Source organism: Colias croceus, chromosome 20 (assembly GCF_905220415.1).
Source record: "Colias croceus chromosome 20, ilColCroc2.1".
NCBI classification, from domain to species: domain Eukaryota; kingdom Metazoa; phylum Arthropoda; class Insecta; order Lepidoptera; family Pieridae; genus Colias; species Colias croceus.
In genome coordinates, this window is record NC_059556.1 from 4,026,634 (window position 1) to 4,048,904 (window position 22,271).

General features: G+C 33.0%; 1 protein-coding gene across 1 annotated transcript in view; it reads right to left on the reverse strand.

The window, feature by feature from the left end:
• The window catches only part of LOC123700945 (DE-cadherin), a 194,257-nt gene extending 172,196 nt beyond the window's left edge, over positions 1 to 22,061 (reverse strand). Inside the window, exon 1 of the mRNA XM_045648326.1 lies at positions 21,578 to 22,061. Within this exon, the coding sequence (XP_045504282.1) occupies positions 21,578 to 21,659 (82 nt within the window). The 5' untranslated portion in view covers positions 21,660 to 22,061. The remainder of the gene's footprint in view (positions 1 to 21,577) is intronic.
• Between the last annotated feature and the right edge of the window lie 210 nt (positions 22,062 to 22,271).

Sequence of the window (22,271 nt, forward strand, 5' to 3'; positions counted from 1 at the left end):
ACGACCTTATAGGCGTTGGATCTGTGATCTGCTTTCTTGAGAAATTCTGAGATGATTTATTTCTTCGTAATTTTATTGGTATGAGAAATAGGACAGGAGACGAAATCTTAATCATAAGCATTAGGTATATATTATATAGGTAGGTAATGTTTGCCAGTAAATAAATATTTCAACTCATCTTTAAATAATCAACATAATAACTAATTGTTTTACAATAAATAAGAAAGTACACGTAGTAACTTCTACGCAATACGCCTCTTCTAAATGCCTTCATAATGATTTATGACTTTAACGAAACATAACCTAATCTATGTAATTGATGTCTTTTCAAGACTGTTTTTATACAGCGAAATAACTAGCCAGAATTTATTTAGCTAACTATTTAATGTCTATAAATTGTAAGACCTAACATGATAAGCTTTGAGTTTGACACATAAGCTGAGTCATGACCTTTTGAACTTGAAGCCAAGAACGTCCCTTATAATATATAAATAGAATTTGCACTGAAAACCTGTTCAATAACAAAAATAATTAAACTAAACATCGACTTATGTCGACTTATTAAAATTTGAACTTTGAAGACAGATAACTAATTGGACTGAATCCTCAATAAATGATATCCGTAATTATAACATGAAAGGCAACATTTAACAGAAAGTGTAATTAAGAAAAAAACTTTAGTTCCTGAATGAATTTTCCCTTATTTCCCACTCCCGTTCCTGGAGTACCATTTAAGAGGTAAGGGGCCTTGAAATTGACAGACCCTACAAACAGAAATTAAACAGGCTAAGAGCAGTCCCATTAGGTAAATATTTATTTGGGTTCAAGCCCTTAAAGTGCTATAAATTATGACGATGTTATTTAGAGAACATGACATTGAATATTGATCACGTTTGAGAAGGTTCAACGACATTCTGGTTTTGTTCTGGCATATTCGATTAAGTACAGTAATTAAGAATGGTAGGTACACACAATGACGATCGATGTTTTTATAAAGACTTTAGTTATTATTAAAGACGGATCATTTTTTCACTCTTTTCACACATAACATTTTTTCAATAAATAAGCTTCTACAAAATGCCAGATAATTACATAATAATCAACAAATTATCTCACAATAGGTACAAAGATTAATGTTACGCGAAGGTTTAGACGTACCTATTGCTATGGAGTATGGCGATTTGTGTGGATTTTTTTTTGTGTGGACAGTAAGAATATAATAACTCCTAAGACACCAACAATAAAGGTATCACAACTTCATCCAGTTCGCATCGCCTGAAAAAGATTAATCTTACAAGAAAAATCTCGAAAGTTAGTCGCAAGAAGAGAAACTGTGTTCGTATGTTGACATATTTAAGTACACTTGGGAACAATAAATTTCTAGTAAAATAAATAGAAACTTCATCATATTATTATTGTGTGAGTTACAACCTCGTTTATTTGCTTCTAGGAAGCGAAAACTCATATGTTCTTCTTATGTGTCATATAATTACATTTAATTTATAATAATTAAAATAAAAGTATTAAATGCATTTGAAATACACAATTTATAAAAGCAATAAAACCACGATTCTAACAGATAGGGATTTGAGTCAATCAAGTGAAAAAGGATGCTATATCATTCTTTTATTTAAATCTTTTTACAAATATCTTCAAAATTTCCACTGAATCCGTTTTTATAATCAATCAAATCAAGTTTTTCCATTTAAAGTAGTAAAATAATAAAAACACTAAAACATTATTTAATTACCTACACCCGAAAAGGATCAGCACAAAAAATGTATTTTCAGAAATATCGAACTAACTACGTAACTTACAGCAACATTACGGTCACGAAATTATACGATCCAACCAAAGTCCTAAAATCCAGCATTTTTTAAGAATCTGAAATCCTTAACCCATTTAACCAATCGTTGTCAATCTAGGTCAATTCAATATGGAAGAAAGTTCGCGAGTGTCATATGTCTACTCTGTTCCAATATAAAGCGTACGAAATTTCCAAAATCCGGGCTTACATTCGTAAATAATTGAATCAATCCTCGAAATCAAGGTCAATCATTTTAACCGTCACTAGCAGAGACGCAAGTAACTCTGGGGTAATATAAGTAATTAAATGTCACAGAGTACAATAGATTCCTATTAACGGATACCGACGGCTTAATCCAGTTTTTCGTACCCTCACTAAATTGTATAAAATGGCTAATGCAATTCAAAGCCCGTAGTCATTTAATTTAATTTGTTATAATGTCGCGGTTGTCTAAAGTTTAGAAGTTCAAGGACCATGGGGCATTGTCACAGCGGGATAAAATGGGTCGTAAATTAAGAAAAATCTGCTAAACTTTTCCATGTATAGAGGCAAAAAAGGTACAAGGACGATCTTCTTCCTCTGAAGCCGAGTAAAAATATACTTCGACAAAATAATACATAATAAAAAGGCATCCAAATATAATGGATTTTACCAGCTTTATTACTATTAAGCGAAAATAGAAGCTAACATGAATGAATTTACTTGTTTTAATAAAAGTTTCCAGTATCCAATCGATAACTCACGAACCACGAACTATTCATCCAAAAGACAAAACTTCTCAAAACCTTTGGGCCGACCATCTCCATAGTCTTCATTGCAATAAACTCCCGGTCAATATTAGTAATTAAACGGCACAGATAGCACAATAGATTCCTATTAAGGGATATCGTCGTGTGTGTCCCCGGGGCGTAGTTACGCGAAGCGAATTGTTCTCCGTTTTAAAATAAACTCTCTGGGATCGCATTAATTGTTTCATGTTCGATATCGGTTGAATCAGAACATAGACAATTATGGAGAGCAATATTATATGGAATTTTATTCAGAACATTTTAATTGAAATTGCATTTTAATATGAACGATTTTTTTTGTTTTAAGAAAATTGCTCCTGTTGAAGCATCTTCGTCAACGGTAGAATTTTCATGTCGTTTGGTTTATTATTCAAGCTATGTTGGCCACAAACTATAAACCTTCCACTTTAAAATAATTACTCAGTGCCTATCATAAGAAATTTCTTAAGAAAACTCAAAGCGAGCGTTTAAAAGAATTTATATTTGAAATCTCCTTTGAGGTATTTGAGAAAATCCCAGACTAATATTAAAGTCAACGACCTGAAAACTGTAACAATATGCAACCCTTTAGTTAGAAATAAGTCCGAATTTTTTAAAGTGTATGATGTAGGGTCTGCAGTCTGTTCATGGAGATAATGTCACAGATGCAAATAAATTCAACAAAAAACTAGTTTATTGTAAGCTTTATTCTTCTAGAACCTAATAAATGGAATCTTTGCGTCCAAGACGTGATTTATATTTTGAAAATGCAAAGCACAGACAAACTTAAATCCTTTTCTTCTTTTATGAGTTTTATTTGCAATCTTAAAAAATCTTCACAAACTAACTCTATAGGTACAGAGAAAGGGAACCGTTTCTTTGACCTATTGGCTTCAGGATAATTGCCATGCAATAATCTAAGTAGGACGAAGCTATTGGAATCCGTTCCCAATAACAAGCACCATATAATATATTATATTACAGATACGCCCTATAACAACCCAAGATAATCGACCAGCACTCTACAGGTAGGAGCACTTATCGATAGAATCGTATCCCTTGTCCCATCCCAGACGGTTCTTTTACGATAAAATTTAACGCTCAATTCAAAGGTTACAATTTTATACGATTTTTCAGCAGTTTTTGCCATATCGTGCTTACGATCTTGTATAGTTAATTAACTTCGAGTCACGATTTGGAATTCATCAAAATGACGACAAGTTAATTTGACATTAATATAGTGAACATTGTTAGTTAATAATCTTGATTAAATGTCCTTGCTATATTTATTTCTTTGCCAAACTTGTAATTTTATTTGACATGTCAAAAAATTGGTTTGAGTGTAGGCACAACTTTGATAACATAATCCATTTTCATAACATGCATTTACATTCTATACCTACTTATTATTGTATCGACCATGTTATTATTGTTTTGAATTAAATTGGGTGTTTGTGAAAAACACATACCTTCCTACTTTATAGAGGAAATATACTTCTGAACGTTTATTCAAAGCGATCATTACGTCTATACGTATCACAATGCTTCACTCGACAGCACAGAAACGTTATAATAGTGTTCTATACATCCTACACAAGATTTCCATTAGACTCCTACTTAACTTGACAGCCGCTACTGCTATATTGGCATGATTGAATTACCCTCCACCGATACTCAGTTCACTTAGAAAAATACGATAGAAAAAGCATATGGGAACGTTAAGCTTTGAACACAGTTTCAAATGAGACCCGAATATTCGATAATGAATCATGTGCCTAAATGACAAGGTGCAAAATAGATTGACTAGGGCGAGATGGGAGTCGATTACAGCCAGCGAGCATGTACCCCAATAGAGGCGAAATGTTACTTCTTTTGTTTGAAAATGATTTCGCCAACAGCTGGCCAACAGACATCTACGTTCATTATGCGCTGATTGGCTGACTCAAGGTCAAACAGCACTCTAGAGATGGGGTAGTGCGCAAACATGATATCGATAACCAATGCATTAGTATAGTTGTTATAGTGAATATTAATTACGTGTTTTCTTATGAAAATAAGTATATTTAATAAGTATATTTTAATTATAATTATTAACATTAAATACTAGCTGTTACCCGTAACTTCATCCGTTTATAATTAAGTCATTTATCGCGCTTTCTAATAGGAAACTATAAAGTAATCATTGTGTTACTTCAGTGTCCTTTCTACCTATAAAATAGTATTTGTCTGCAACTTCAATAGCGTGCTTGAAAGTGAAACAAGCAAAGAAACAAACATCAATACTTTCTTATTTATAATACATATTACATAGTAAGAAGTTAGATGCGCATGTCTATGATCTATAATAATTATAAAAATACAAAAAATATGAGATACAAAAAAAAACAAAAATTTGGGTAAACTATTTCTTGTATTGGAATAAAAAATCGCTTATTATCTAATTACATTTAGGTATGTAGTAAGTAGGTATCACAAAGTTATTATGATGACTTAATAAAATTATTACACATTGATTTACTGATTTTTGAAATGAATTAGTTTCGTATAAATTCTTCTGACTGCTTGCTTCTCATCATATGATTTTCTTTTGCTAAGGAAAGCCAGCCTTGTATCTATATATTTTTTCGAAACACTTTCAGTCAAATCAGATATATGATTTGTTTCGTCTGCGTAATAATGATGGTGCTGATATTCCGGAAATAATTGTTCTTCTACGAAACTACTGAGTGCCTTGTGTACTAAAAAATTGCTTGAACATTTTCGTTTATTTTCACTCATAATAAAATATTTTTTTATGAATTGCTCGGAACGACGACAAATCTTTTGCACACTAGCCGAAGGGTATATTAAACCACCTTTATCCCTGTAAAAAATAAGACTGCTTTTATTTTCTGATAAGGACACCAACGCTTTTATGCAAGTGCAACATTTTATGCGTTTTATCAGTGAGCTCGACACATATCCTGCAATGTATTCCACAACATTTTCGGAAAATTGTGAAAGCTCGACCGATTCCATTCCAATTTCAATGTCTGCTTGAGTTTCTTGATCATTATCATTAATGGTCTCTTCGGTTAATCCGGGAGTTGTCAAGTTTATTCTTGCGATTGCCGAGGAGCAATTAAGAATTGGGATTTTTTCTAACGGTATGCAGTTACCAGTGGACGTTTGTACCAATTCAGTGTGAACCAAGCATTTCTTGTAAATAGTTTCGAATAACCGAGGAGTAGGGTTATCATTTGAACCGCCGTGTGATCTTATGGTAGCAAAAAATAGCTCGATATGATCTTGGGAAATTTTATGCATTGGTAAGTATTTTAAAGGAGATGTTGCATCACAAATTAATTCTTCAAACATACCTTTAGTGCTTTCAATTGCCACACAGAAACCAAGAAATCCAGTAAACCGCGGTGAATCTATTAATTTAAGTCGTTTAATCTGGTTTCTTTGTTTTATATTTGCGGTGACGTTCATCAGAAACTTTTTACACTCCTCTAATTTTTCAAAGGCTTTTTTGTGGTTATCCAAGTTCAAAGCTCGCTTGAATCCGTATCCGTGAACTCTGGAATCCAAAATGTCGAATAGATCATTTATGAGTTGGATCATTCTGGATGTCGCACCGACATTTTTAAAGTCGACTAATTTTAACTGCTCCTCGCAGAAATTTAGTGCTGTAGCTACGCTGCGGCTAAACAACTGGCTTGCTAATTTCACCTTCATAATATTTTTTTTTAAATATATGTGATCAGCGCGTAACTTATTCGCAAGATGAAAATTCTCTTTATCTTGGAGCTCTTGCAACAATTGAACATAATCCCAGCGTATGGAGTTGCCGTTTTCATCTTTGAACTCTCGATACTGTTCAAAAGTATTTCGGAGCAACTTAAGCATATGGACAGGGTCTAAAAAGATGTAAACATTAGCCCCTGTCACAGGATGCTTAAAATGGGTCTTCAATTGATCCTTTTGCAACTTGCACCCTAGATGCTTGGCCATTGCCAGGTTTGCTGGACAACCATCGAATGTCAATGCTTTTATTGTTGTTTTGTTTTCATAGCATAGTTCAAGTGCTATGTTTACAATATTGGCTTTTTGGTCTCCACTGGTTTTATCAACTAAGAAATAACCAATGGGAACTTTGAAACTGCCATTAATTGGAACAACAAGAAGCACTAAAGCGTCGGTGCATTCATTATTGCAGTCAGTTTCCAGTTGAGTGCCGAAATCCACGTATCCGAATGTACGTTGAGTAGATGGTTCGTATTCTATCTTGCTCTTTATCTTCATTTCGTCAAATACGAGGGTGTAGATTAATTCTTCTTTAGACACTTCAGCTCTGCTTTTTAATGCGTTAAAGGCTTCTTCCGTAAATCCCGGCCTGCCATCTACCGTCTGATACCATTTTGTCAAAGTTCGTAAGGACGGTAAACATGTGCTGAATGTATTTCTGACATATTTATATGCCTTCGTTGAATAAAAATTTAACGTGAGAGCGAAACTTCGCAATTCAGGCGAATATTTCTTCCTTACAACTTTACCCGTTTTACTTCTTAAAATCTGACGTTTTACGATTTCTTTATTAAGCACACCAATTCTTTTTAAAACATCCGCGTCTTCTGCGTTAATAAGAGATTTCTTCTCTAATTCATTTATTATGGCTTTCAAAGTTTCTACTCTCTTTTTAAAGTAACGCACTTTGTCCCGTAACACCTTTATCGTTGCATTTTTGTGCGTTACTTGATTTTTTAAATCTAAAATACGTCGGCAAAGACGTTTTTTAGTTGGTGAACGAAACTGTGAAGGAGTTTCAGGGTCAGGAACTTTTTGTTTATTAACCCTTGGTGTATTTAATATCGGTTCACATTGTAATAATGATGACAATATCGGACTTGAATTTACTGTAGCGCATTCAGAATTTATTGTTGTTGTGTCCAATATTCTTTGGCAAATACGTTTTCGGGTCGGTGAATGACACTGTGGAGGGGTTTCAGAATCGGTAGCTTTTCGTTTATTTGTCACTGGTGTAGCTGACATCGGCTCTAATTGATATGTAGATGATGTTGATGACGGCGTTATATATTCTGGATCGCGTTCAGTAGATTCTGCTGCGTTACCCTGATGAGCGAAAATTATGTCAGTTAATAAAAATAATGAGAGAGATTAATGAGATAAAACTCTATAGATCAGATATAGTCTTACCACTAGAGGCAAGTTTCGTGTAGGGATAGCAGTTTTAAATAAACGACGGCGATTTTTCATAGTTTGAAAACAGTCTTCTGTGAAATGCCTGGAACAAATGACGCTAAATTCTGTTGGAAACCAGTTTTCTCTTCTTGTAGAAACAATCCATTTTTCTTTTAGGTCTGGTTCCTTAGGAAAACTAAAACAATACGAAACTGTAAATGAGTGTTTACATGCATTAACACAATTTAAAGTAAAACTAAATTTCAAGTTTTATTTTGTTTCATCAAATAACTGAAATGTTAAGGCAAGCTTATAAAACATAGTTTGAAAAAAAAAATTCAACGCTACATAAAATACAAACGAAACTAATCTTTATAAATCTGCAAGCGACATTCCATCTTAAGGAGGTAAAATTTTTTAGTCCACCGTACCTTCATTAATATTCTTTAAAATCTGTTAAAAAGTCAAAAAGAAATTTCTAAATATTCTTACTCTCACGTCAATATCGATACATTTGATTCTTTGTATGCAACACTAGTGATAAGAGCGAAGACTAGGAAAGAGATGGCATAATACGGATTGTGTAATGTGCAAGCAAGACGCATAGACGATAGTTCGCCGGTGTCACTTCACATGTCCAGTTTTACTTGAGCCGTAAGAAAATTTTATAAAATAGTACATTTAAACTGAAAACTTACCGATGAAAGGTTATTCCGTCTGTTTTATAATTTGATGTTCTGCTATTTTTACCACACCACCGAATGGAACAGCACGCCATTATGAAACTATTTAATGCAATTTTATTTCTTAATATAATGAGATGTACGCACAGATCTAATACTGGTTTTGTACTGTTTGAGTGATAGCGAGCGCTAATATTTATAAGTGACAAATCACTTAACAGTTTCGGAGGCGGATGGACCGACATTTCGCCTCTATTGGGGTACATGCTCGCTGATTACAGCATTGGTAATTAATGACCGCAAAATTAAAAGCAGGCCGAATTCAAATTCGCAATCAGTAAGTTGCGTGTCTGTAATGATCGGTAATCGTGTAACACGTTAAGGGCTCTTCACACGGCACGGCAAAGCGGTTAGGGTGACGTGTATTAGGAATGAAATGGGTTAACTTTGCCTATTTATGTGTACTGTGTAGGTGTAGTGTCAATTGTCATTGGTTCTTATTCGTATAATAATGACTGGTTGTTATGGGTACGATTGCGAACGTAATGTTTGACTTATTAACTAATAATAATAAAAACTCTAAAGCACTTAAGATTTTCATTTGAATCACAACTCAACTTCTTTGCTTAGGTAAACGATAAAAGGCAATTAACAGTACAGCCTGCATTAAGTTCTCCTACTCTTTAAGCAAAATGGAGTATGCAAAATTCAAGCAAAATTACCGTCTCACATTAACCATACAAAAAAATCCCTACACCGTATAGATAGAACACGTAGCGGTTTGCAAACGCCCTAAGCTGCATATAAAACCCGTGAGCTAGTTCTGTTATCAACTTATCATTATCGATAGCCGCCAGCCGTATCAACGTAGTTATCGACCTGCAAATTCTATTCGGGTTCTTGAACTACATCACTAGTTTAATGAGAAGTTATTACTAGTGTAAACATGTTTTGAATTAAATAAACGTAAACAAGTCAAGTTATGCAAGCACAAATGGCAATTAGACTATTTTTATTGTCAAGCATGTTCATAAACCAATCACAATGCCAAAGCAAATTTATAGATAAATTCACAACACCCACCTATCTATATATAATTTGAATCATATGGAAGGAATTTAAACCACATAGTCATTCGCGTCTCTAACAAGAACATTTGGGTCATATAAGACTTGAAGTTAGCAGCGATAACCGACAATCAACTATCTTCACACCGGATTATACAGAGATCATAATCGTAACAATAAAAATGGCATCGTATTGCTATTTGCTACTATTCCTATATACCTGAAACTGATATTCCAACATTTTATTGGCTTTTGCCAGGTTGAGTGCAAAATGCACATAATATTATAAACATTATGTATTTAGAATTAGATCTTGTATCGTATTTTATAAATTTTCAACTATATTAACCAATGACCAGAAACAATTCTGAAAATATTTTTGTTAAAAGAATGTCAACAATATTCATTAAAAATGACAAAGCACTAATGAGTCTGTTAAGATGACAAAATAAGAAACATGTTTTTGAATTCCAATGCCTTAATTTAATATTAAATATTTCTCAATTTGTCCGCTGGAGGGTCGAGGTATAGCTCGTTTGCATAAACCGTGTTACACCCACAATCCAAAGTACAGATTATATTCAGGCTATATTTGCTATTACGTTGAACTTCTATATCATCGAACGATTAAATCGATCTATATAGAACGAAGAACGTAAAACGAATCTTAATAGTTTAATACAGACCTGTATCAATTAAAACATTAGTCACAAGTCATTAATAACAATAAAGTAGTTATAGTCTAAAACTATTTCCCACACATTCTATCAGTTTATACTTCTCGTATTAAAACACACAGTTCACCTTCAAAGGGTTTTATAGCAAAATTATTCTCAATGATTGCAGAAACAAGAGGCTTGTTCTGAGAAAGGAATGCACTGTCGCAATGCATGTGGCATTGACATTACACCTATCGTGTGTAGTTTCAATTGCATGATGGTGTTAATATTAACGTTGTTTACATTATACTGTATTTCCGTCGGTTAATAGATTATTGTGATGATAGAGTAATTAAGGAGTACAAAGGAAATTGTGTAGAAATCCGCGCAATATTGTTTTTGAAATGAAAGAGTTTTCAAGTATGAAAACATTCGCCCCGGCTTCGATGTCATTTATGTGAATTCGGGCTATAAATAACAATCTAACTTTATTCAATTCCCCATACAGTTGTGTTACATAAAAACTAAAAAGCATATATATTAAGTATTGTAAAATTAGCAGCATGCGTAGTCTTTTAATCTGTTCAAACGTTACGATAGACGATACAATGTACTAGGTATGTAGGTGGTGGTATTGTGGTACGAAATGTTCACAAAGCAAAGTTATAATGTTTCGAACCGAGGAACGTGACTTTGGCGTCAAACGCCTCCAATTACCAATCCAAAGGCAATCAAAACTGTAGTGAATCACACGAGTGACTAACACAAAATCAAAAGACAGGTAAAGCGACTGTGGCTCTCAAGGCACTCGCTTTCTAAGGCCAACGTCACCGGTCCGGTAACTATGACGTCACCACAATGGCACCCGGGTCAGAAGCCATGCGTTGGCGCAGCGCAGGCGAACGAACTCCGGCGTCGAATTACATCGCTGCCTCAATTCACGGCCATTTAACCTCATTAACTAACCCAGCAATGCACAATGAACAAGAGCAAAAAAACATTTAACAATGTGGTAAGGTGTAAGAATAAATTAAGGGTAATGAATGACTTGTTGTGAGACAGGAAACTATTATTGGTGTTGCTCGTTTTACGTTTGAACATGATAGTATTTGAATGAAACGAACAACAATGGATATTGGAAAGAACATTCTGCTTTTATATTTTTCATTGTATTCCTAGGTCAATATTTTACGTGATGTTGTGCAAACGTCTTTATTTGCAAGTATTGCAAGCGAGATTGTTGAATTTATATAAAAATTTGAACATTTGTATATTTTGACTAAAGTAATTGTACGTGCAGAACGTTGTGAAATTTGTGCCGAAAATGTAAAATAGTGTATCGATTCATTTTTATACTTAACGTTAAATTACTTACACGTTTCAATTCAAATTATTATACCCCAAACAAAATAGTTAACAAATTTTAAAAAGGACACTGAAAATAATTAACTTTACTTTTTCTACGTATCAAGATTTTTATAACTATTTCCTACAATTACTTGATAAAACTAGACACTCATTAACATGCATATTAAATGAGTCACTCAGTACATTTGTGTTGGTATTACGATATGCACATTGGCTTATATTGTGTACCTTGTTAATAATAACACGTTGGATGTTTACATTTTTCTGATTAATATTGTCTTTAATATGGGTGAGTTGTTTATACCTAGTGATAAATAATTACGCCTACCTAATCAAGAAATAATATGTCATTTCTTTATTGATGACTTTACCATAATATTGAGTTTTAAAATTATGAATTAAGACACATAAAACTGAAAGGATAGAATAAATTCGATTGCTCAGGTGGGTCACGAGTGGCTGAGTTGGTTAGGCATCCGCCCCGGAATGGCACGAAGGATGCGGGTTCGAGTCCCGCCTCGTGATCGAATTTTTTCTATTCTTTATAAATTTATATTTATAAAAAGCATTTGAATGCCATAAAAACCAAAAAATATAAATTATGAATTACCTAGTTTATCAACGTTTAATAGAATCCAGGAAATTCTTAGTAAACACTAAACTTAAGTAAATATGCGGTTAATATTTAAAGAAAAATGTCACAATCATAATAAAACAAAAAGCGAAATGTTTAATATCATGCTTTTTTTTTAATTTTCATGACAAAATAATTTAGTTTTTTTTTTTTTTTTTTTAATTTATTTATCAATTAACAAAAAATACATTATAATTGAACATGCCAAAAACCACGAAGATTTGTCCGACATGCAAAGCAATCCATCCACGACAAAATTCAATGCACAGCGTGCTCGTGTGCTCGCGACAAGTTAGATACAATAATTATGCCACATTATACAGGTTGTTTACAAAATGCAATTTTAATTTAGATTTAACATTATTATTATTTATGGTTTTTTTAAAGTTCAAATCAAGATTACTTAATAATTGAGGAACTAAATAACGAGTTGTTCTTTTACCATAAATGTTAGTTATTTTTGGTATGATTAGGTTAATATGCATTCTACAATCAAATATATTTACGAAAGAACACTAATTTTCATGAAACGTCCATTTTAAAGCAGTGCATATTTCATCCATCTAGTAGAAGGATAATTAACAGCTAGTTATTAGCTAAAGTACTTAAATATAAGCCTGTCTCTAAAGACCGAAGCGATTAAAAGATCTAACTTCGAACGCGGAACTTCAGTCATTGGATAACAGGCGAACAAGTTATCTAGATTTAATTTATAAACCTATATTAATAGCATATTTCTTATAAATAATTTTATAACTATCATGAATTTTAAAATCTCGCGCGAACTTAAATGGGGAATAATAACTCAGTAGGTACCTAAGAATAAGCTTTCAGATAAATTTTTTTCAATTCTATAGATACATTTCTATACAAAACCTGTCCTCTTTAAAATATTACGCTAGAAAATATTCTATCAACAGAAATTTAAAATTATAAAACGCTCAATACAACGGAATAAAATGCACCTTCAGTTTTCGCCTGATGAATGATAATCTATTTTAAAAGCAATTTCATCCAAATCGGTCAAACCATTCCAGCGTGAATTAGAAACAAACACACAAAAACATTGAATATGTGATGGACAAGAATGTTTACCGAGAACTCCCAGTAGAAGCTATTCGCGTAGATAATTGTGCAAATGATATGCAGTATTATGGACAATTATGACTGATACCTATTATTATGTTTAAATTAAGTATAATTTATACTGTACTAGTTTTCTATGTAAGTACGCCTACGCAGAATTATCTACATTACCTGTTATAACCTACATTAGATTATCTTTTTACATGTACTAACTATTAATTGCATAGTTTAAGACAAAACTTTATATGTGGTTATTAAGCAAAAATTTATATAATGTAAGGGACCTTTTGGATTATAAATATTGACATGTATAATAATAAATAAGTATTTGAACTTAACTATAATAATGTTTATTTAATAAAATTGTATTTTTTTCTGATTATGTGGAGCTGTGAAATTATGTTTGCATGCCAGTATAACTGGCGAATGTGCTGTACTTTCCATAAAGTAATAACTTGTGAACCACATTTGAGCAAATAAAGATTTATTTATTTATTTAACATATTAGTTATTAAAGAAATATCATCGCGTACAAGTTGTTAACCTGAAAATTTCAGTGTAATCACCTTTTAAAGACGCTATTAATACTTAATACCCACTTCAAAAGGTTAAATTAAAGTTTGTGTGTCACTTGATTATTTTCTGATTCATATTGGATGAAATGTAATATGAATGTATCCTCAAATTGTAAATCCTTGAACAGATAAAAAATTTCAATATTTTAAACATTTCAAGACTTTGCGACTTCAAACCGTTACATTGAAATATCAGGTTTTATGAGCTTTATCTTTAAAAGGCTTTAAATGGACTTTAGTTCGAAACGTATCAACACGAATAATTTTATCAGACGACTTTTATTATATTATTTACTTCCTGAGGTCTTTTTGAACATTTTTTTGGTCCATTTTCAATCGACCTTTTCTTGTTTTACAATGTATCGTATTTTATATGTATGTATATGTGTCAATAATCATTTACAACAGGATTTCGCAAGCTTTAAATATTGTTTATTTAGCTAAAACCACTTTATCAATCTGAAGAAAATTCTAGAACCATCTAGGTATAATACCGTCCTATAAATAGATATTCCGTAAAATCTCAACTTGCTGTGTTTGCATGGCAAAAAGTTCCATGACACCCCGCCTACATGTTACATGATAAGGGTCTCGGACGAGCGGTTTCGTCGGCAAAAACCAACCTAGTTTAAATTTAGCATCCACTTTTACAACATATTTGAATATTTTTTGGACAGGAAATGCTATATACTTCGTGTAAGGGTGTAATCGTCCTTGATAATAGTTCAATTCAGGAAGTAAAATTATTGAGCTTAAAAAATACATTACATTGAATTAATGAAACCCTTGATGCACGCCTGGTTTTGTATCTGGCTGAAATATGAATCAGAGTAGCAGGTTTACTCTATTTGACCAAATATTATTCTTATTATAATAGGCTAGTGCTTTCATTCGTGTAGGTCATCTATAACTTACTAATAACCCCACCCATTCAATATCCTCTACTGTGCTAAAACAACACAGATACATACCTACAGATTGGTATGAGGAATGTTCGCATTAACGTATTTACAGATAGCCCGATCAAAGATCGCATACCTACCGTTCTAATCAGACATTTCTTCGCGAATCACGAGGTTAAGTGTCGCAAGATAAACAGCAATATCAGTTTTGACCCAAATGAGTTTCAATTCAATTCTTTTCAATTCAACACAAGTGCATTGACACGCCAAGCCGCAGTGCACCAAGAATTTGGCTTCGCGCTTCACGCCAGAAGTCTAGAAAATTAATAGATCGTTACTGGCTTCCAAATAGATTTAGTTTTCGCTTTTCTTTGTCCAACAGATGTTCTACTTATTGGGGATTTATTTTCACTGGCTGTGAATTGTGTTTGCTTTGGTTGACATTCTTGTGCACGAAATAAAAAGAGCGGGAATTTATTCAGACTTTGTCATCTTATGTTGTTTGTGGTTATTAAACCACTAACCATAGCTATATATAATATATCCACCAGACGTCCAGTCTAATAATTTATTCTAGAAAAATATTGGCTCCTTTATAGGAAGCAAAATAACAGTAAAATATATGCTGCGGCAAACAGCTTCTGACATAAATAAATCAAGCTGCATTCATTTACCTAAACCAATTTCCAAACGGAAATTTAGAACAATAGATTCATAACGGACAATATAAAATACAATAAAAGCGAGTACGATGTGCATAGACATTAATATAATTTATTATTGAACATTAACATATAAATAAGGCGAATGGGTTTGTTATTGTATAATGTATTCCTATATCGCAACTTTAGTTTCCAATACTAGCTGACATTTACTTGGTATTTTGTTTATTTTTATTGTTGTACCGTATAGAATTGAACTGCAGTACAATATTTTTACAGACTTAATAGCTGTTATAACGTATAGAAATGTTACCTAGGTATGTATTAGTCTGTCGAAATACAATATGAGGACCATAAACTTTGGTTGTTAAAAAGCAAACATTTTACGATATTCTATGAATTTTCTCTCTTTCTTTGGTTTTGATTTATTTGCAAAAGGAATTTGTGCATTTAAAACAACATTCAATTTATTAGAGAACTCATAACATTTGAAATCAGAACAAATGAAAGCAAACAAAGTTTGTTATAGAATTATTTTTAAACTCCGAGAAATCCTTTGCAGTTTTATAATAAAAACTAAAAGGTTGTCTATTTCTATAGGGATCAAAACATTTAATCTGTTTTGCATTCTCCGTATTGCCTACGTAACAGGGTTTATTGTCCCATGGGAGTGAAAATATACTTTGAAAACAGCATTATAGCTTTGAAATTTATCTATAGGTATATTGATATATGTTAATACTTAATGAAGCAGTTTCTATGCTTCAGTTACAAGGAATCGGATGAATCAACTGTGTGGGAGTTGCATTTTATAATGCATGTGTGATCTAATTCTACCAACTAGCGTCTGTCAGTCTGGGTTTACTCGTGTTTTACGCAATTAAACGTTTTGAAGGTCTTTCTTTTTCCATACAAAATTAATAAAAAAGCCGTTGAGAACGTGTATTCAATAGAATGGATGCATAAAAGATTTTCAATTAAAATCAAGATCTATAGATTGCCTAGTAATTATATCAAGTAGGTAACGACTAGAACGTGCACTAAGCCTAGACTGCACGTTTTTCCTTGACCTATGAATAATATTGCAATCTAATGCACCACTATACGTGCATAAACGTACATTTTAACAAAAATAAAACTATTTCTAATATAATTGCTAAGTGATTCGTCATTTGTTTAAATATTTTTCTAGTTTAAAAGGCATTGTCATGCAGAGCAATAACACATAGAAATGTTATATTAGGTACATAATAAATTAATACGTTAACAATAGATTTAACTAATAATATATGAATGTGAATGTATTTGCGAATAAAAATATTATAACGTTGTGTTATTGTTAATTCATGCCTTTGTCTAATCTATGCCCAAACACCTGAATTAGATAATCTAGTTAAAATTGGTTGAAAATTTTACTATAAAGTAAATTCAGAGTTGCACAAACGACGTCACAGGTATTGCCATTTATTTATATCATATTGTGTCAATGAATGACTTGATAATTTCACAGAAATAATTTTAATGTGAATGGTTTATTTCATAATCGGTCGACTAGAGCGAAACTTGCGACAGACACATTGGAAACAAATCTAATTCCAATCCCGATGTAAATAAGGACCATTGTTCTGTGTTCCTTTTTTGCTTATAAATACCGGTTAAGTTTAAACAATTGCAAGTAACAATGGGTGTCGTGGTCACGATCACCTTTCGCCGAGGTAAACGACTTTATCCGAAGTCTTTGTAATATGGTTAAAACTTTGAATTATATTAAGTGAAAGCTTGCTACTTATTGCGACTTAGATAGGGGGTAAATATAATAAATATACCTACCTACCTAGTTTCTAATATAAAATGACTGAACAGAATAACGATTTAATAGTTTTCACTCAAGCACTTAGCCGTAACTTTGACTTTAAAAAGTGAACTTTTGAATTACAAGTGACAGCATTTCAGTAGTTACTTTGAAAATTTTACAAATTAAAGATAACATGAAAAACGTTTCGATCTTTTCTAATTGTGCAGTTTTCAATAAAAATATACAATTACAAAGGTGTTACTTATAACCTCCCAGTTCACATCCTGTTAAAAGAATGAATTTTTCTGCACAAGCTTTGCACAAGAGCGTTAAAACTCATTGCATTGGAAACTTTTCACCATGTTTTTAAATTAGACTAAAACTCTTCCCTATTCATGACAGAATTTTCAAACAATTATTCAGATATCGAAAACTTGTCGAAAACCGCGTATTTAACCGTCGTAGTTTACTGACCAAACACATTTGAAAGGAAATTCAAACATTTATATGATACTATCTTCCGCCCACGACTTTGTACGTGCATCCCCGTTTTTCCCCGTTCCCGCAAGAATTTCGGGAAATCCTTTCTTAGGGGACGCCTACGTTATGACATCTACCTGCATGCCAAATTTCAGCCCGATACGTCCAGTGGTTTGGGCTGTGCGTTGATAGATCTCTATATCAGTCACCTTTGAGTTTTGTATATATATAGATATAGATTGATGAATAAAAAATGATGTTATACCTACTATTCATTACGCGTCCAGTCTTAAATTTCATACATTAGCATTGACGGCCTTTTGCCACGGTTCGTAGAAGGAAAAAATAGCATGTGATTATCTTGATGTAGGTTTATAAGTTATAACATTACTTTCGATTAGTATAATGTTAGGTAGGTATATTAGACTTTAGAATAATTGTTTGTGGTTTTATTTTCAGACACTTTACAAAGATATAAACTTCGATGCTAGATGTTCCTTTTTAGACCTGTTATACGATTCTTAATGATTTGATTTATGAAAAAAAAATAAGTTTCTAATGATCATTGGAAATTTACGCTGAAGTGTTACAGTCTCAATGGCAAGTGAAAACTCGTTTGGCACCCAGGTGAATAAGGCAGACAAAGTTTAAAACAAGTGTACATTAGGTATACCGTATAGGTACACCGAGTTCATATTATAATTTACGAATTATTGTCTAATGCATTATGCAACCGAGTTAAATAGCGCGCGAAATACCTAGGTAGGTATGAAGAAAAGTGATGAATAATGTTTTTAGTTTTTACATTATATAATCTCATGAAAATATATTTTTTGTTAGTCTAGGTAGGTAGGTACGTAGGCACTTAGATATCTAATAAGTGAGGATAAAGCCGATAAACATTCAATTATTTTTTCGTAAAAAATGCAATTTTTATAATCTTTCTAGGTAGTAATGATGATTGCTCAATTAATCGAAATACCTGTAGGTATCTAAACATGAATGTATTAATGTTATGTAAACAAATTTGAAAAAAAAATATTCATAGGGTCATTGCGCCTGTTCGCGTCCACCTGCCTATTCGCGTCCATTTTGCGGATATCTTTTAGAAAATTCACGAAAATAAGTAAACTTAAAGTAAAATTGTACTAAGAAAAATTTCCGATAATACCTCAATGTATATGAGACATGCACACATATTCAAAAAAAGCCTGCGCACCGCCTATCCTATTTAAAAAAAATATTTAATTTTGGCTATTAAACGAAAGAGCTAAAACGCGCGGGATTTTGAGAAAAAAAATAGTGCGCAGCGTCGCGTTCGACGGTAAGTATCTTATTGTTAAATGTGAATTTTTGAATATGTAACTGTTTCTTTACTTTGCTAACAAAACATGGAATAGTATGGATTATAAATCAGCTTATATCTTTTACAATTAATAGCTAAAATAAGGTGGACGCGAATTACTACACCGAATTTGTACAACTTCCATTTTGCGTCCACGGTGGGCGCAAACTGTACCTATAGTGCATAACAATAGAACATATTGCGTCCACGTTGTTTTTCATTACGTAGCAATGAATTGTTTGTTAAAATATGTATTTAAAATAGATTGTAAATTTTTGACTAAGATTACAAGTTGATAATTTAAATTTTCATTCAAATTAGCAAATTTTTATGCTATTTTTTCATTTTAAAATGGGTATTCTAAGAATGAGACTAGTATCTTTGAGAATGAGAGTCAATAAGTCTGTGGTTAAGAAAATAATAGTATAAACAAAAAATAAATTTAATAGAAACTAAAAAATAGGGTAGGTAGATAATCTTAATAGAACTGATTATTATTTATTTAAGAAAGAAAGATCGTTTATTTACATAACGTTACTTTGTTTTTTGTTAATTTTTAGTTCTAATAATAATGAGAAGATAAATATAAATAAGTTTTTTCAGTTTCCTTACAGTGAATGTTGATTTTAGGGTTCCGAACCTCAAAAGGAAAAACCGGAATCCTTGTAGGATCACTTTGATATCCGTCCGTCTGTATGTCCGTCTGCCGGTCTGTCTTTCTGTCAAGACCCTTTTTTTCAGTAACGCGTGGAGGTATAAAGTTGAAATTTATATTGAATACTCAAGTCTACGATCCCTTGAAGCAGTGAAAAAATCAAACTTATAAGCCAAAGTAATCAAAAGATACAGCCGTTTATGCTGCAAATTTTCGCAAATTTCGACATTCGCAAGGGAATCAAAACCTACAGGGTACTTTACGTGAACACAGACACTCGAAGTTTGGTACGAAGCAACGCCTTATAGCACAAATAAGGGAAACATTGAAAAAATAATCATTTGCAGTTAAAACATATGAAAAAAACAGGTTAATACGGAACCCTCGGTGTGCGAGTCTCACTCACATTTGACCGATTTTTATTAAATAACTATATTCGTAAATAAATAATTTATTAAAATCTAATTTTTATTTGCATTTATCTGATAAAAAATCACCTAATACACTCTTAATTCCTTTTCTAAGCTGGTGGACGCGAACTGGTCCACAGGTGGACGCAAACTGGAATTTTTGGACGCGAACTAGGTAAAACGCCTAATTCTGCTATTTGTCTAGATAAATAAAAACCACATGATATTTCCAATACAATTGAAAGTAAATCTTAAAATAGACTATGTAATGAACACCTTACATAAATTTTGCGTTGAAATTTGTTCTGGAACATTTTTATTTTCTCCGTCAAACTTTCCAACTGCACTAAGTGGACGCGAACTGGCGCAATGACCCTAGGTACCTTTTACGTACCTACATAAAAACTAAAAAAAAATAGAAAAAACACATGCTACCTTTGCGTTATTCTACAATCAACACGTTTATAAGCGTATTTTCTCTCTGTTAGTAATGTCAACTCGGGCGGTATACCTACCTACCTAGTACCTACATTGTTTTGTAACAGAGGTACCTACCTACCAATGCTTAGGATCTGTTCACTAGCTATTGTCACCACGGCTATTGTATTCTATTGTTTTGTCTAATAGAATATAATGCATCGATGATACGTGCATTCTCACGTTCCTTCATTTAGTGCTGTTATTATTTCACGTACCTGCTCGTTTCGAATCGTTTTATCGAGATGAGGGATTCCACGCTTTTCTAAGTTAAGTCTGTCGATTGTTAGTGTGGTTTAAAACCGATTTCCAGAACACCAAGAGATTTAATTATAAAATTTAATTACCTATAAAAGAGAAATAATTTGATGTTATTGCCGTGACTTAAAATTCATACCTAAATCGATCAATAACCTATCCTAGAACTGTCTATGACTTAGGCCACCTTAGGCACGGTACCTACCTACCTACCTATATTATAATAAAATATGATAAAAGTTCATAAATATAATCATGACTACCGACTCTATTGTAAAGACATAGGTAGGTATGTAACAACTAACAAGGCGACGGTATGTAAGTATTGACTATTGATAAACATATTATAAGCAAATAAGGTACAATAGATTATAGAATATGTACTCAATGCAGTAATAGGTACCTATTCGTGTTGAGTCTACAATAGGTGTGGTTATTATGAGTCAACGTGATTTTATTCCATATAATTTTATTCTTATCAAGTACATAATATAAGTACATACTCGATATGCTAAGAATAAGTTGTAATCAAGAAAGAGAAGGAAATACGGTTCACTACTCGCGCTGATATGAATCGATATAAAACGAATGAATGGTAAAAATATTTCGACGTAAAATGACGTCACCACCTGTGACAGGTAGCTCAAATTTTATATTCAGAGAAAAGAACAATAGGCTATAGAACAAAGGGGCGACAGGCATGGCAGGGTCGGAGCAACCTAGCTGCGTACACACAGGTAAGAACTAAGAAAGCCGTTTTTACCTTTCGTATACTGCGCCGACGCCACCGCAACCGACACCAAGAGCGCGACGAGCAAGCCCCTCTCTCCCCCGCGTACAGGCATTTTCCTAACTTTATTACAATTTTAAGCACGTCACTAGAGTAAAAAACTGGCCACAGACTTTAAGCACGCACTCACGAAGTCCTTTATTTACACATAACACGCACACTATCACAGAATTCAAACGCACATCCATTTGAAAAATGTTCGTTTATCCAATAAAGGTAACCGCTTCGCACGAGTCGTGGGACGAAGCATGCAGGTAAAACGAGTAAGCCTATTAAGTTTCAATAACTTAAAACTACTTATTTAGGTCGTTCTAAGTTACTTATACACTAGACGGCACGATCGTCGAAATAGTCCTGCACGAGTTTTTATTTGAAAACTTTACATACTTTCGTAAAACAATTTCGAAGTTAAGAGCGGTAACGGGCGCGACGTGCGACACGACCACCCGGCGCATCGTTCGCGGCAGACTAGACTGGCGTGAAGTGAGCGGACAATCAACAAGTTGAAACCGCGCGAGGCGCGAGGCGGGCCGTTCGCGTTGCATTGGTTCCGGAGCATGCGCCTTTTGCGTCTATATTCACACTCGACTAGACAGCAACGTTGACTAAAGCTACTACGTCGAGCGTTAGTGACTGTGTTAGTGACCGGTGAAACTTTTAAAAACCG